A 16,951-nucleotide genomic window follows, 5' to 3' on the forward strand; every position below is an offset into this window, starting at 1 on the left:
AAGAAAGAAAGAAAGAAAGAAAGAAAGAAAGAAAGAAAGAAAGAAAGAAAGAAAGAAAGAAAGAAAGAAAGAAAGAAAAGAAAGAAAGAAAAATGCTGCTTAGACTTGATTTTGATGGAGGACAATCAATTTACACTGTAAACAGTACACTGGCAGAGAATAGCTACGTTTGGTAAAGAATAATGCTCCATATTCTACTAAGGGTGTGTGTGTGTGCACACTGCTTCCATTGAGTTCCCTACCTACTGTGCTCACTTAGAAGAGACAGAAATTGACTCTATGTGCACACAAGTGTGCACGTTCCAGACAATGCAATTGACATCATTCTCATTTCGAAATAGTATGTCATTATTTTCTGACTCGTTGGAATAGAAATGGGCAGAATTTTTACAATTTATTTTTTGTTTGGTTGAAAATTAAATAATTTTTAAAGGTATGAAAATATAACTTCATTGCTATTATTTTCTCCAGTTCAGAACATATCTAATTTAAATCAAACTATATTTAACAGGCAAACATTTGATTAGATCCCACAAATTATAATATACCAGTGTTTATAACTAGTATAATAATCTAGTTGTTTTAGCTAACTGGATTTATAAGAGTTCTAATGAGATTTTATATTACTATGAAGGGTTAAAAGAGTCAAAAATCTTGAAATGCAACCAATTTTGAATTTCTAATTTTACAGTGCTATAAATAATGATTGAGTTATTTAGGCAACAATTTAGTTGTTGGAGCCAAGTAGAATATAGATGAAATGAAGAAGGATGTAAATACAGCATCGATGAAGAGTAGCAATTTTGTAAGTGCATCCTGAAATTAGGCTTTGAATAGTAATTGATGATGTAATTTGTACAGCTTACTTCTGTAATAAGAACCTTTGTACTAACAGGATGAATTTTGCTTTGTGGAGTCTTTCTAAAGATTATGCATTGAAAGATATGAACAGTTTATAAACCTATTCTAGTTTCAATGTGTCTAGTAGCACCTACCTGATTCTCTCAAACTACCATAGTATATTAACATATTATTGCATTTTTCCACAGATGGTATGGAGTGAACTGTAAAAACAAGCATGCAATCACATCAATGCAGACTTATTTCCTTAAAATGTCATACTGTATATGATTTATTATGTTAACACTCAACCACATCATATTATTTATGTTCTGTATATTCTGAAAAAGTGCTGTTTGACTGACATCGTCCTTTTTCTTTTATAAGAAATCAACAAGATAAATGCTTCAACAATCAAAAAAAACTTTAAAATTCTAACATTTTCCTTAAAAGATTTATACTTCACTGATAAATACTCTAAGATACAGCACCCTTGTCTTTCATTTGACATTAATACATGATGTTGCACTCAACCATTCTTATTCCCCAAAAATATATTCCACAATACTATTTTTAAAACCATAGGCCATCATGCATCAGACATCACAAGTATAGCTACCATATTGTCATATTTGTTTTCTTCTTAAAGGTGCAATGCTTGTAAATTGGATTTTTTTGAAATCTAACTGGAGTTTTATTCTTTAGCATATAATAAATTTAATGAGAACTAATCTAACAATATTTTATTTTACTAGAAGAAATAATAAGACTTTAGATTGACTGTGTCATATTTAAGAATACAGCATTTCTTAATGGTTAAATACACCAAAATTTTAAAATAATCCAGAGAAAGAGACTTTCACTTTGGAGTTAAAAGCATGGCAGAAATTCTCTATCACTCACTGTTTCATCAGTTTGTACCTCACAAAATGCATAGACAGGAATTTAATATAAAGAATTAGTTCATTTATACAGAAAACATATCTTAAACACTTCTTTTTGGCAAACCAACATAGGTAAGCAGCTCTGGAACTGCAAAATGAAAATTTGTAAATTTTTAGCAAACTAAAATTTATTTTTAGGTTATTATTCAACTGTGGTTGTAATTTAAAACCTGAGGCTGTGCACTGGTTGTTAGCTTAAAATTACCTTTCCTTATAACATTGTGCTTCCATTGTATAACAAATAAAAATTAACAAGAACTAGAAAAGTTTGTTGTTGAACAGTGCTAGGACATACAGACAAAAATACTAATACATGTTATCTACTTATAATATTGGTTTAAGTAATATCTAAAGGGATATAATGGACGTTAGAAAATGCTTACTTATGACTGAATTACATACAGCCAAAAAAGTTAAATATGTATCAAATAATGTTTAATTGGATTTATTATATGCACTATATACAGATACTAAAATGTCTCAAAATTGTGCCCTATGGATACTTCAATATTGTTTAGGCAGGTGAATCTTTATGAAGCAAATAAATTATAGAATCAAATTAGAGAAATGAATGAAATCTTTGTGATTCCAAAAGCAGTAAATCATTTGGAATGATTTATTGGTAAATGAAGCTACAATATCCTAATAGTAAGATCTATATAATTATAGAAGATATCATGTCATGATTGCAATTCGTACACATGGCTCCTGTATCAAATACTATATTTCAATAGCAAATCGATACAGCTTTACCAGTATAATCTCCAACACTCCAAAAACTACACTATAGTGTTTTTTTTTTTTTAATTTTATGTTTTCTAGGACATATGTTTCCAAAACATGTTGTCTTTGAAGACAGACATGGAGAAAACAGTCATTGTAAACCTCTAACCTTCAATTACTCTTAAGTACATTAGGTCCTTCCCTAATCCTGTTACTTGTGAAAGCTGTCCAATGGTAAACTGATAAGGTCTATGACTTGAAGAGGAAGAAATGCGGGGAAAAAACTCTGCACACATTTTTTAATGTATAAAAACCACTCAGTATCATGATCCAAGGAGATGATTAACATTGTTAAGGCTGTATATTCAAGCACTGTATGTTAAAAGAGCAATGGTGTGAAATTTAGGCAGTAAGAAATGTCCTGCATTATGGATGGTACAGTAATTAAAGAATGATGCTTTCAACAGCTGATTGTTGGTATACACTGGCTACTGATAGCAGTACAGTATGGGAGTTAATAAGGGTAGCAGACGATGGTAGAAATGAATTCTGAAAGATGATAGCCAGTTTTCTCCAGCAGTCAGCCTGGTAGTAAAACTCAGAATCTTGGCCTGCATCTTAAATGAAATACTCTTTTTTCTCTTCAGCATTGACTTGGCTGCCTTCAGCATTGATAATGGCTGTATCAGCATCTGGTGCATCTTCAGCTCCTTTAGCTTCATTTGTTAAATACGTTCCTGCATATATTGGAAGAAAAATATATTAGCTCTGTGAGACTGGTAAAATACCCAGCATTAAAGCTACATTATCTAGGAAGAAACTTTTGCCAGATTTTTGAGACCTAATATGCTACCCGATTGACTCTTCTAAAGTTGAACTGTTTCCGTTCAGTTTTCCGGTATCCTGCAGGTGAAGTTATGCCTTGATTTACTACAGGCAAGGGCCAAACTGAAATGGGTAATAAGTAATTGTGACTTCTTTAATGATGGATAAAATCAATGTGAACCTTATAGCTGTAGCAATCAGGGTCTTTTGTTGAGATTTTTTTTTATTTATTTTTTTTTGAGACGGAGTCTTGCTAGTCTTGCTCTGTCGCCCAGGCGGGAGTGAGTGGCGCCATCTCGGCTCACTGCAAGCTCCGCCCCCCGGGTTCCCGCCATTCTCCTGCCTCAGCCTCCTGAGTAGCTGGCACTACATTTTGTTAAGATCTTAAAAATGTCATGTTCAACTCGTCACCGTTTATTTTGGTAAACTTTAAAAGTAGGTTATATTAATAAAGTGGTACCTGGCCCATTGCACAATATATATTTTCCTCACTAAATATGGCTACACAGATATTCACAAACTGACAAACAAAAACATCAACCAAATAGTTATATTGGATTTCAGTTCTAGACATAAATTACAAACTTTCTTCCCTTTTCTTCTATTTTTCTGAGCCAGTGGCTTACTCTCTCATATCTAGCCATTGGCTAAACACTATTTTGTTAAGCCAATTCAACTTTAAATTTAAGTAAAATAATGAAGAATTCGCTGAAATAATTTAGCATTTCTCTCTATCTCCCTATTCTACACACATGGACAGAAACATATATGCACTGATGTCATATTTTATAATGAAGTTAGTCTAGAATATTTTGCCAACGTTGAGTACTCTGACTGAATATAACCTACCTTTATGCCTTGCCAGATATCGACCAAGCAGAAAGATAGAACACAGCGTGACAAATACAACTACAGCCACTATTCCTCCTATGAGAGCATGGTCAGGGCCATTCTGGCCAGCCAAAGCATTAGGATCTGGAAAAGAGAGGAAAATATTGTCCCAGTTAATGTGTTATTTAGTCATAGAATACATAACTGCATTAGAATGAATTATTTTGAAAATTAACACAATTTTTATCAAATAATACATTAATGTGTGTTACACCAATCATCCTGTGAACAAATATTAATATACAACGTATCTGGGGATATAACATTTGATACATCAATCACTATTGCCATTGAGCTTACATTGTAAGGAAAATATTGGATAAGCAAATATACATATATAATTTTGTATAGTTATAGGCCGTTCCTTCCTCCTCGCCTCCATCTGAAAATATGTGTGTGTATGCCTGTATATTTCTTTGATGTGACTAACACAACTATATTGTTATCTAGTTAAAATAATGTCCTGAGAAAGTCTAAGGCCAAAAATGATATTTGAGATTTATCATTATATAAATATTATTTAAAGCTGTGGAAATTGACTAATTCACCCATGGGTGTCTAGATGGAGAAAAGAAGAGGTCTGAGAACTGACCACTGGGAACTTCCATATTTAAAATTCAGGAAGAGGAAGAAGTTCCAGTTTTGCAGACTGAAAAAGAGAGAACAGTCAGATAGGAAGTGATATTGGAGAAAACACTGTAGTTGATCAAAGGGAGGAATGTATTTTGGCAGGAAAGCAGGGGTTGGGACTCTGTTAAATACTGTTGATAGAAAGAGGAAGATGAATACTCAGCATCAAGATATAAATGCCAGTGGAACTTGTGATTCTACAGGAAGTGATTGGAAAGAGACAAATTAATAATGTGCTTTTATATTCTGCCTTCAGTAGGATTTTACAGGCAAGAGATCAGCCCAGAAAAGGATGGCCAGTTTTCAAGAAGAAATGAAAAGGCCAAAAGAATACCCAGACATTTGGGCCCTCAAAAATTTGGAAAATTAGCTCTTCATAGAAATCACATAATAACGGATAAAACTGAGTGAAGACCTGGGCAATAAAATCCGCTAAGACAGCCCTGTGACAAAGATCAGATTGAGTGTACTTCCTGCTCTTCCAGGTTCATTGTTGCAGATAGCCTCCGGATAGCTATTTATAATTTACAGATGGATTTAAGAGAGAGCTAAAGCAAGGAAATAAATTAGGCTTGGCAAGAATGCCTTCAAAAACTAGGGATGGATTATAGGAACATTAATCTGACAAATAGATTGTGAGTCTTCTGTATTTTTAATGTAACTCTGTGTCAAAGGATCATATGTCTAGACAGAAAGAAAAAATAGTCTGACTGTTTGAAACTTCAGACAACCTCTAGACACCTAAACTTGCTAAATGCAAAAAGTGGACTATAAAAGCTGTGTATCCCTGATGGAGGACACACTCCCCAACACCTACTTCAAATAGAGTCATGGACTATGACTAAGTAGGTTGAACTCAACAGAAGGTAGAATTTGGGAAAGCAAAAAAGAATGAATAGAGGAGAATCCAGGTTCTTCAGGGAACAACAACCCTTTCCAAGACAGAGGGACCTTGTCATGCCAGCCTGATGTTTTCATAATTGCTACAGATCCCTGATTACCCTGTGTATACCATTCTTCCTTTAATTCCAAATGGGAGTAAATGTAATCAAGGAGTGCTTCTCCTCTATCATGTACATTGTGTATGGGATGGAGAGGAGCATTAATAACTTGTCTTCTTTTCAGCAGATATGAAGAGAATTGTGCATATCTGAAGATCTTGAGCTTTGAGTGGGATCCGTTGGTTTGATGGAACTTTCGTTTGTTTCTTTAGATGGGATGTGGTAGTGGTGTGTGTAAAGGAAACGAGGTGAAAAAATATTTGGTGATCAGAAGGGTATATTGGGGCCGAGATTTCTAGCTGATAAACATTTTCTTTGCTTTCAGTTATTAGAACTAGGCATTTTCCAGTCTCTCTTACAGTTGATTAAACAAAGTGATTTGTATTCTAGACAACTAAATGAAGCCTCAGCCAATAAAAAATCCTCACACATGTAAGCCCCTCCTCGGTGACCTCAGGAGATGAAAGTTGAAGATAAGAGAGTCAAAGAAGTAAGTAAAGCTATTTGTCACTAAATCTCTGGAAAAAATAAAAAGCCCAATTAACAATACACACTATGTTTTGTTTTGTTTTATATTTTGCCCAGGCTGGAGTTCAGTGAGTGGCATGATCTCAGCTCACTGCAACCTCCACCTCCCAGGTACAAGTGATTCTACTGCCTCAGCCTTCCAAGTAGCTGGGATTACAGGTGACCACTACCATAGCTAATTAGCCTCAGCTAATTTTTGTATTTGTTTTTAGTAGAGACAGGGTTTCACCACGTTGGTCAGGCTAGTCTCGAACTCCTGACCTCAAGAAATCCACCCAGCTTGGCCTCCCGAAGTGCTGGGATTACAGGTGTGAGCCACTGCATCCAGCCTAATGATACACCTTTGAAATGCTTATTGCGAGGATATGGGAGGCAGGGAAGCTTTACTTTAAAAACATTAACCATTAAAATTAAAGTTATGACAGTTAATTTTAGCTCTCTAATATCTATTTCTTGTATTCCCCTACATTTCTATCATTGCCTATGAATCTCCAAAAATGAGGAAAAAATAAACCTGTCATATTTCTGAATTCACTATTCATATTACTTGCGATATACTTTGGAATCAGTTTAAAAATCCACCTCTTGCTCAAGTTTTCATATACAGTCATAAATCATATCCATTATATTTGCTGAATATCTTTCAGAAATGAGCACTCTTTTAGAGAACTTAGAAATCATTTTTGTTCATATATCTCTGCACCTGTCTTTTTTGCTGAAGGTGAATTCTAAAAAGTATTTCTGGATCAATGGTATAAATATTTTGTAAAGGCTTTTGATAAATATTATCAATGTACATTGCCGAAAAATTGTGCAAATTCACCCCCCTCCCCCATCAACAGTACCTGAGGGATTCTTTTCTCCATATTGTATTAACATCAAAATATAATTTTTAAAAAATTTGCCATTCTAATGTGGAAAAGTAACGTCCAAATTTAAATGTTTTGGATTAATGAAATTACAGGTTAACATAATAATGTCTAAACATTTTCTGCTATTTTAATTCATTAACTTTGAAATGCCTGTCTATGCAATTTGTCCATTTTTCTATTTAAATTTTGTTTTAACAGCTCTCTTTACATAAAGATTCACATTTTTTAACAAGTTCTCTATTTTTCATTTTTGGTATTTTCAGATAGATTAGTCTTACAACTTTATGTAATCAAATCCATTAAATTATTATGTATGACACATGGCTTGAGGGTCATGGAATAAAATACTTTTGCAATAAGATTATATGCATATAAATCTATATGGTCATCTAACGCTTTTGTTATACTTTAATCCTTGTAAAATGTATTTTGGTCTATGACTTGAGGCTAAAGTGTTAAAATACAACTTTGTTTTTGTTTTTACAGCCAGCTGTCCTCCAGACAATTTCTTTCATCAATAATTTTATTTTTAAAAATAAATTGTTTATCGATTTTATATATAAAATATTTGTCTATATATTTTATAGGTTTCTAAAATAATTGTCTACATATTTTACATGTTTCTGCACATTCTAGTCTATATGAGTGATCTGTATGCCCAATCTTACACCAGTATTATAGTTTTAAAAATCAGTTGAAGGACTTCTAAAAGACACCCCCTATCAAGTTCAGAAAAATTTTAGAAGAATCAAAATATAACAGATTATTTATTGGGATTTATAAACTTATAAATATATTTTGTTTTATATAGTGTGTTATCCAGAATCAGCATGATTCTTTAACAAGTCACACGTTCAGTGTCTTTTAGTAAGTTGTGTAGTTTTCTCATATTGGATCATATGTTTGCATTAATGTTATTTTCTGTTCTTAAAATTTTCAATCATTGAAAATATTTAAATATCAAGATAAATTCATAATCATATTAATAATTAATATCAGTAATTAATTATCAATAATAAATTAATACTAATAAAGTTAATAATAAATTACTATTAATAATTATTAATAAATTACTATTAATAATTAGTAATAATAAATCAATAATTAATATTAATAATTATTGTGCTATTAATAATTATATAATATATGATTATATTATAATAATTATAACAATAATCATGATAATAAATAATAATTGATAATATTGTTAAAATTAATATATTAATACAATATTCAAAGCTATTATTATTATTATTACTGTTATTATTAAGACAGCCTTGCTCTGTAGCCCAGGCTGGAGTGCAGTGGTGCGATATCGGCTCACTGCAACCTCCACCACCTGGGTTCAAGTGATTCTCCTTCCTCAGCCTCTCGAGCAGCTGGGACTACAGACGTGCACCACCACACCCGGCTAACTTCTGTATTTTCAGTAGAGATGGGGTTTCACCATATTGGTCAGGCTGGTCTTGAACTCCTGACCTCATGATCTGCCTGCCTCAGTCTCCAAAAGTGCTGGGATTACAGGCGTGAGTCACCGCGCCCGGCCGTTCTTATTTTTTAATTAAATTGTACACCTTCTGTATTAGTCTGTTGTCATGCTACTAATAAAGCCATACCCGCAGACTGGGTGATTTATAAGGAAAAAGACGTTTAAGGTACTCAGAGTTCCTGTCTCAAACATACATAAATTAATAAATTAATTTTCTTTACACATCCTTGAATTTTCTTTTCTCATTTTTAATCTTACTATTGGGACTACTTGAACAAAGACTCTCTGTTCTGATGCTGCTGGTATTTCCTGCTCATTCTTAATGCAGTAGATCAATTCAGGTACAGCTCTCTTTGCAACTGAAATATGAATTATATGACATCTGTACCTAGTGAATGGAATGGAGGTAGTGTCAGGATACAGGTCACTGCTAGGGAAAGGTTTCATTGATTTATTTAATATTTTTTGCCTATAATCTTCATTCTTACAGTAGAATCTCAGATTATATATGTAGGCCATTTTCCCTTTCCTTTTTTTTACATTAAAACGATTTGACCTGTGAAAATTTGTTGTAGATCAATTTAAATTTCTCATGTTCGTTATTGTGTCAGTTTGTTTCAGATACATTCAGAGATAGATGAACATAACTTTTGAAGAAATTAATTTATAACATACATTTATTTGATCCTATTCATTCTTATAATCTGTGAAGGAAATACTTCAACTTTTACCTTTCATTTCATTGACAAAGTAAATCAACATATTTTCATAGGATTTTAAGGTTTTAAAGATAATATGGATATGAAAAATGTTATTTTATATGTCTACAAGTAAGTGTATTTTTTAAAAAAGTAATATTTTTGACTATGCTTTTTTTTTTTATCCCCGTAACTGTTAGAACTAAGAGTCTCTCCTTAAGTTTTTATTCTTAGCAACTAAAACAAATGCTTGGGATTGAGGATAAGTATCACCTGAATGATGCAGGAAGAATACATAATTTAAAGGCTAAATTTCAACAGGAATTTCTCATATTTCCTCTCACATCTACCTCCTATTTCACAGCAATAAAAAGACAAAGTAAAACCTTCTGAAATTTCTTAACAGAGAACTATGTCTGTGTTATTATTCAGATAAATTCATCATGTATCGTTCAAGATCATTTTTCATTCTCAAGCATTAGCCCATGATTTGTTGGCATTAGCCTGTTAACATTGGAGTAAATTTCAGGAGATTTGATAATACATTAGTAATCTCTTTTCCCTGACAGTGCAAAAAACACAAAAGATATTGTAAACATAAAACTTTCTGAATTTAACAACTTTCATTTAGAGTTATTTGATGTTTGGTAAAGGAAGCATAAATTTCTCCAAAGAGAAAGTTATGTCAAATTATAATACCTAAGGTCAGTAATTTGAAATCTTCACAAGAGTGAAAAATAACACTAATTTATAGTTTTATTTAAAATCTTAATATGGAGAAATCCTAAATTATGTAATTATATCTCTGAAATCATTGCTGGTTTTTTTTTTTTTTTTATCAAGGGTCTAGTCTACCATGTTTTCTGTTCTTAAAATACAAAGTACAAACTCTAATATGAAGAATTTCTGGCCCTTTAAGATAACAGTATGTAGAAAATATAAATGCAAATAGCTCTTCATTTTAGTGTTAGAATTTTTTTTTTTTTTTGAGATGGAATCTTGCTCTGTCACCCAGGCTGAAGAGCAGTGGCGTGATCTCAGCTCACTGCAACCTCCACCTCCTGAGTTCAAGCAATTCTCCTGCCTCAGCCTCCCAAGTAGTTGAGATTACAGGTTTGCATCACCATGCCAGGCTACTTTTGGTATTCTTAGTGGAGACAGGGTTTCACCATGTTGGCCAGGCTGGTCTTGATCACACCCAAAGTGCTAGGTGTGAGCCACTGGGTCTGGCCATGTAAATTTTTTTTTTTTAATAAAAAGTACTTTATTAAGTTATTATATTTGATTTTCAGTTATAAATATAATGGTAGTAAATAACTAAAATTTAAATCATTTTATTCAAAATATTTTAAAATTAAGTTCCAAGGACATTTTTATACAAAGAAAGTGATTATTATTCAATTGTTATTATATATTAAAATAAATATATTTTCAAAGTCAAATTTTGATTAACAGAAAACTCAGTGAGACTGTTTCAAGTGGAAGACACTGCTTGCAAAATCTGGATTTACAAATTGTTTACACTAAATCTTAAACCATTTATTGCTATCTGTGTGACATAGGTCAAGTTTGATATTTAGCCTTCTCATCTTTAGAATGTGAATACTTACTTCCCAGCATTGTCAGTGACTAAATGTATCAATACTCTTAAATGGCTTAGAAGAATATCTGACACAAAGGAAGCACTATCCAAATGCTAGTTTTATGAGGGGAAAAAAAAAGAGAGTTGGAAAGTATAAGCTGCCATGTAGAGAAATACAGGTTTCCTTTTTTAGCCTTTTAAAAGACTCATTCAGGACTTTTAATTTACTCCATGTGGTAACTGTGAACCCTTCTAGGTGTCTATTTGAAAGATTAGGGAAAATATTAATACAGAAAGATTTGCATAACATGAGATTAGATGGGAAAAGAATCTGGTGGCAGTCTGATGGGTGAGGATTAAATAAGAGAATAATTTGTTGAGTATTTAATCTGCGTCAGGCTCTATGTAATACATTGCAATTTTATTCAATGTATGTAAAGTGTGTACTCAGAAAAATCAGTTATCATTAATAAAAGATTGATAAACCATGAAACAGCTTGCTTAAACTAGTTTTGAAATAATCTTGGAAAAGCTGTAAAATTATGAAAGTCAATTTTTAGTATGGCTAAGATGACTACTATTTTGGGAACGAGAGCTGGTTGAGGTCATTTATAGCATTTGATTTTTCCACATAGTCTGTATTCTTTTTTACTCTATCATGACGGAGAGTCCAATGCCCATCCATGCTAAATAATCTCCTGTTATTTATGCTTCTTCATCCTGTAAGACATACTTCTTTCCCTCTGTGCATGCAAATTCCAAACAACGGTGATCAGTCTCTCTATGTCAATTCTCCTTAAATTATTTAATCCAGGAGTTTACCCCTCCGGATTAATTCACTTGCTTAAGTTTTATCTTTCTCCAAAGATGTAAGTTTTCTTGAAGACAAAGGTTGTGTCTTACACTTGTTATACAGCTGCAACAGCACTTTTACACAGTTCTAAGAGCTAAGCAAATTGAGTGAACGAATACTATTAAATTCTTATGCTAAATTGCAAACCGAGATTTTTTTAGATGCCAATTTGCTGTGCTGAGCAATGGATCACTGTCCCTTCATAATACTAAATTATAATAAAACTGATACTATCTAAATATTTTAGAAATTAGTGTTAGGTATAAATGACTCATCCAGATATATACTTAATTACTGCTTTTTATAATTTGATTCTAACATCAAATTAGAATTTTTTTCCATATACTTAAGGACCCACTTTCCCCTACGTAAAAAGAATAACTATTCAGAAAGAGGGGCGCTATGGTACAACATTAGAAACAGTTACACATAATTTGTGGGAAAAAAATAAACTGTTCTTTGACAGCATATGGCATTAGCAAAGTCCTTGGAGAGAAATGCATCACTGCACTCACTCAAGGGCCACCTATTATCTCCTAATTTTATGTACAATTACTGTTTCTGACAAAAGCGCTTAAGAATACTCTCTAAGAGATAGAAAACATGAAAATACACAGTTCTTCGTATCTGTGCAGTGATTTACACATGGTTTTAACTATACATAGTATGTGCATAAACTTGATGAGTTTTGAATTAAGGCTACATCATACAACAGAATTTCAATGATGGGTTGAAGCAAATCCAAGCAAACACAAAACTTAATCTTTCCTCTCAAAATATATTTGGTTTAACAGAATTTTATTTTCCCATGAAGCTAATAGAAAACAAATGGCCCCGCATGTTTGTATCTGTGAGAGTACATAAGTTTCCTATTCACAACGTTTTGGGCCATACTAATTATAAAGTCACCATTTTCTTTGTTTTAGCTTGATTTGTTTTTAGTGTTCCAAGGCTGTTTAGCTTAGAGATACAATCAATTTACAAAATGTTTCAGTGAATGCAGTGAGATTGTCAGGAGTGCAGAGGGGAAGTGTTGCCACTCTGTGCACTCATTTCATGCATTGGACTGCAGCTTCCCTCCTTGGAAGATTGTCCCCTTCCGTGATCAGAGCTGCTCATCCTTTCTTCATTCTTTACAGACATCCTAATTATTTCACAATCAATTTTATTAATTTATATTTATATATAATCAATAATGTGCTGGGCACAAATAAAAAAATGTCCTTGAAAAAGATACCCTGTTCTTGAGAACAAAAATTAAATGGAAAATGTATCTGAAAACGGTATTTCTATTTTCAGAAAAAGTAGGTTCTAGCATAGTTCTCTTCCTTTTGGTGATCTTTTTGCTGGGGAATGCAGGCTAGTCTTTCCTTGACTATTTCAAGTGAGGAAATTTTGTAGCTCTGAAGAATTTGAACAACTCCAGAGAGGACTCTCAACCAGCAGAGCAGTGCGGCTGTTAGAACTAAGGGCCCTTCACAAAATGCTTCACCTCCTTTCTCACTGGCATTCATAAAGCGAGAGAACTTTCCATGAGGAGATTACCTGTGTGACAACAGGAGGAAAGTGAAAGAAAAGAATGTTTTTTAAGGCTATCTAGGTGATCAAAGGGAAAATAAAATAAGTTTTTGGATTGCCATGGATTACCATGGGGCCATTTGCTGCTGGGAAGAGTCAGCTAAGTTATCCACTGGGCATGTAACGTAGAGTCTAATTTTCCTTCATAAAATAGTCATCTCTTTTTAAGCTCAAAGATCTCAAAGAGTATTTCACTCTGGTTTCCACGTGACCAGTGTAGAGTTTCAGTTTCTCCATCTATAAATGAGAATACGTACCTGCTCTGCTTTTCTCAAAACAGTCATTGTTAAAAAATCAGTTTATAATGAATCTGCTATGGTCTGAATGTTTATGTCCCTCCAAAATTCGTATGTTGAAATCTTAATCACCAATGTGATGATATTAGGAGGTGGAGATTTTGGAAGGTGATTAGATGGGAGTTCTTCCCTCATTCATGGAATTAGTGCCCTAAAATGAAAAAAAGGCAGGTATGGTGGCATGCTCCTGTAATCCCAGCTAGGACAATCTCTTGAACTCAGGAGGCAGAGGTTGCAGTGAGCTGAGATCGCACCACTGCACTCCAGCCTGGGCAACAGAGCAAGACTCCATCAAAAAAAAAAAAAAAAAAAAAGAGGGGAGTGCCCAGAGAGTTGCATTGCTTTGCCCTTTTCACCATGGGAGTACACAGAGAATACACTATCTCTGAACGAAAAAGCAGGCCCTCACCAGACACTGAATCTGCCTGCACCTTGATCTCGGAATTCCCAGCATCCAGAACTGTGAGAAATAAATTTCTGTTGTTTATGAGCTACCCAATGCGTGGTATTTTGTTATAGCAGACCAAATGCACTAAGACAGAACATATGCATGTGTCATATCTAAAAGGTGTTCAATAAATATGCAAATAAAACAATGAGTTTCATACTGTTAGACATCGTACAACAAGCCTGCATTTTGTAGTTTGGGGTTGCTTTTATCAGAAAAAATACATATACTAAAATTCATTTCACAGTGACTTTTATTTTATGTGATCTATAGAAATTGCTGTTTTTTATTCTGTTGCTTCATGTCTTTCTCTCTTGGAGCTGTTCTGCCTTCAATGTCAACAATACCAAACTCTTCACACATCACTGTTCTCTGCCTACACACACAACATAAATAAATAAGAACAACCATTAAGAAGAAAAATAAATGACTTCAGTATGACATTGCTATATATCTATTTTGGCAATGTATTCTATGAAAATCTAAAAAGATAAATTAAGGTATGTTTAAGCAGAATGGAAGTTAAATATATTGTATGCAATTATTTTTGCCTAAGAGTAAAACATAGGTTTAAACACATTTCTTCTTAAGCTGAACTAAAAAAAAAAAGGACATATGACTTGATTATAATTAAATTAAGCGTGCTTTCAGAAGAAACAACAAAAATAGTATAGATTAATTTTTTTAAATACTTAGTATAATAAAGAGTAAATATTTGCCAACAAGATCATTTATAGACTCCTTGTTATTCTAAAATTTCAGGCTGTACTAATTGATTGTGATATTTATCCATGTGCAGAAATATATCTGATGGAAAAATAAACACTTAAATGGGAAAGAAACATCACCTGTTAGAAACATATTAATTTTTATGAGCTAATACACTAGACACACAATACCATTTCTACTAAAATATATTTTTTAACAAATCAGTTCTAAAATGTATATGATAACACTAGTCACTACAGTCAAATAAGTATGTCATATATTTTTTGAATTGATTATTCTGGTGATAAGTATAAATTATATTAACTATGTTTATGAGTTTTAAAAACCACTATAAATGATAATTGAACCAGTTCCTCAGTTACAATAATGAATATATGTCTTTTCTATATATCATTAAAAAGAGATCATCACATACCAGTGAAGAAGGCTTGTGCTTGCTTTAAATATTAAAATATTAAGCTTAAATAGATGTTTTCTGATTACTTTTTCATCTACTAAGTTATGTTCAAATAGAAAGTAACTCAATCACTCCCATCTTACTGGTCCTTTATACACCAGCTATGTGACCAATACGTTACTTTCTTAACTTCCCTCTACCTTAGTTTTCACATCTATTAAACAGGATAATAATAGTAGGTGACACATAAAATTCTAGTGCATATCTGATCAGATAATATATACAAAAGTTTTAGTACAATACTTGTCCCCCAAAATATGATAATAATAGTTAATATTTATTAAAATCATTCTTATTACTTTATTAAATTTATTAAATAAGTACAAACTCATTAGAACCACAAATCGATCTTGCAACATAGTTACTATTTTCTTACCAAATTTAAATTTTTTAGTAAACATTTATTGCTATGTTGTTGTCCAAGCTCCTAACTGCAAAACTGAACCTGACCCAAGCGCTGAATTAGACCAGCATAAGAGAGTTTTCATAAGGGAAAGTTAGTATCAAGAAGATAGGTCATGATTACTGTGTGTTAAAAAGCAATTGTTTGGCTTATGGATGCCTGAGCACATGTTTTTGTAAACAGCTTTCCCAAATTGTAGAGAGGATTCCTTTCCTGAGGTTCTTTGTTCTCTGTGCTGTGTTCTCTTTTGAAACTATTCCACAAGGACGTTGGAAGAAAACAAAGACCAAACATCACTGGTTTCTTCCGCATCTCCCAATCCAGAACCTATTTTCCAAAACGACCAAAAGTATATACATGGTGGATAAGTTCTTGGCAAGTGTACATGCGAAAAAATGCAGTTAGACCCAAAAGATAATGTAGAAAATACGTTTAGAGTTCAAATGTTCGACCTCAAGGAAAATCCAGCCTCTTAATGTAATTGATAGGATATAATTAAAATGTAGTAGGATATTTCAAATATTATATTACAGAAACCAACTTAGAATGGCACTTAATTTTGGATCTGTTAAATACATTAATTTACTCCACTATAGGAAGAATTTTGGAAGAAATCAAATTTATTGATTTCTTATAACATGAATTCAGAAGAAAATACTGGTAGAAAACTTCAGTGTAGTTAACCCTTGGAGATTTGGCTATTTATATAAGCTATTTATTTAATAACTATAAAGAGCTTCTATGACCTTATCATCAAGAATGTAGTGATCAGATAGTTATGGATCTAGACACTGATATGACAGAAATAGTTACGTGCATGTTTGTGAGTATAAAATACACTTTATTGTTCCAAAAAGAAAGAAAGTTTGTAAGAAACACACTGTGCTTAAATTACAACAATGCTTTCTATTTACGTGTACAGAAAATTTGCATACTCTATGAATTAATAGATTTTGATTTTTTAAATGTGAGAAATAAGTATGCAGAATGCAGCTAACTAAGCCTATAACAAATTCTTCAGAGGAAATTTACTTAAATATTAATGAGTGGCAAATATGCTTATAAAATAATTCTGCCCTTACAAGTTAATATGAAGTATAATTATATGTAAAAATTTGTCCTACATCATTGTTAAAAAGCACTGGGCCTAAATTCTTGTTATGC

General features: G+C 32.6%; 1 protein-coding gene across 1 annotated transcript in view; it reads right to left on the reverse strand.

Annotated features, from left to right (window-relative positions):
* Positions 1 to 1,784: 1,784 nt before the first annotated feature.
* The window catches only part of CADM2 (cell adhesion molecule 2), a 1,093,258-nt gene continuing 1,078,091 nt past the window's right edge, over positions 1,785 to 16,951 (reverse strand). The window contains exons 10-11 of the mRNA XM_026457246.1: positions 4,182 to 4,307; positions 1,785 to 3,244 (exon numbers count right to left, since the gene is read on the reverse strand). Coding sequence (XP_026313031.1) covers positions 3,126 to 3,244; positions 4,182 to 4,307 — 245 coding nt within the window. The 3' untranslated portion in view covers positions 1,785 to 3,125. The remainder of the gene's footprint in view (positions 3,245 to 4,181; positions 4,308 to 16,951) is intronic.

Source organism: Piliocolobus tephrosceles, chromosome 2 (genome assembly GCF_002776525.5).
Source record: "Piliocolobus tephrosceles isolate RC106 chromosome 2, ASM277652v3, whole genome shotgun sequence".
Lineage (NCBI taxonomy): Eukaryota > Metazoa > Chordata > Mammalia > Primates > Cercopithecidae > Piliocolobus > Piliocolobus tephrosceles.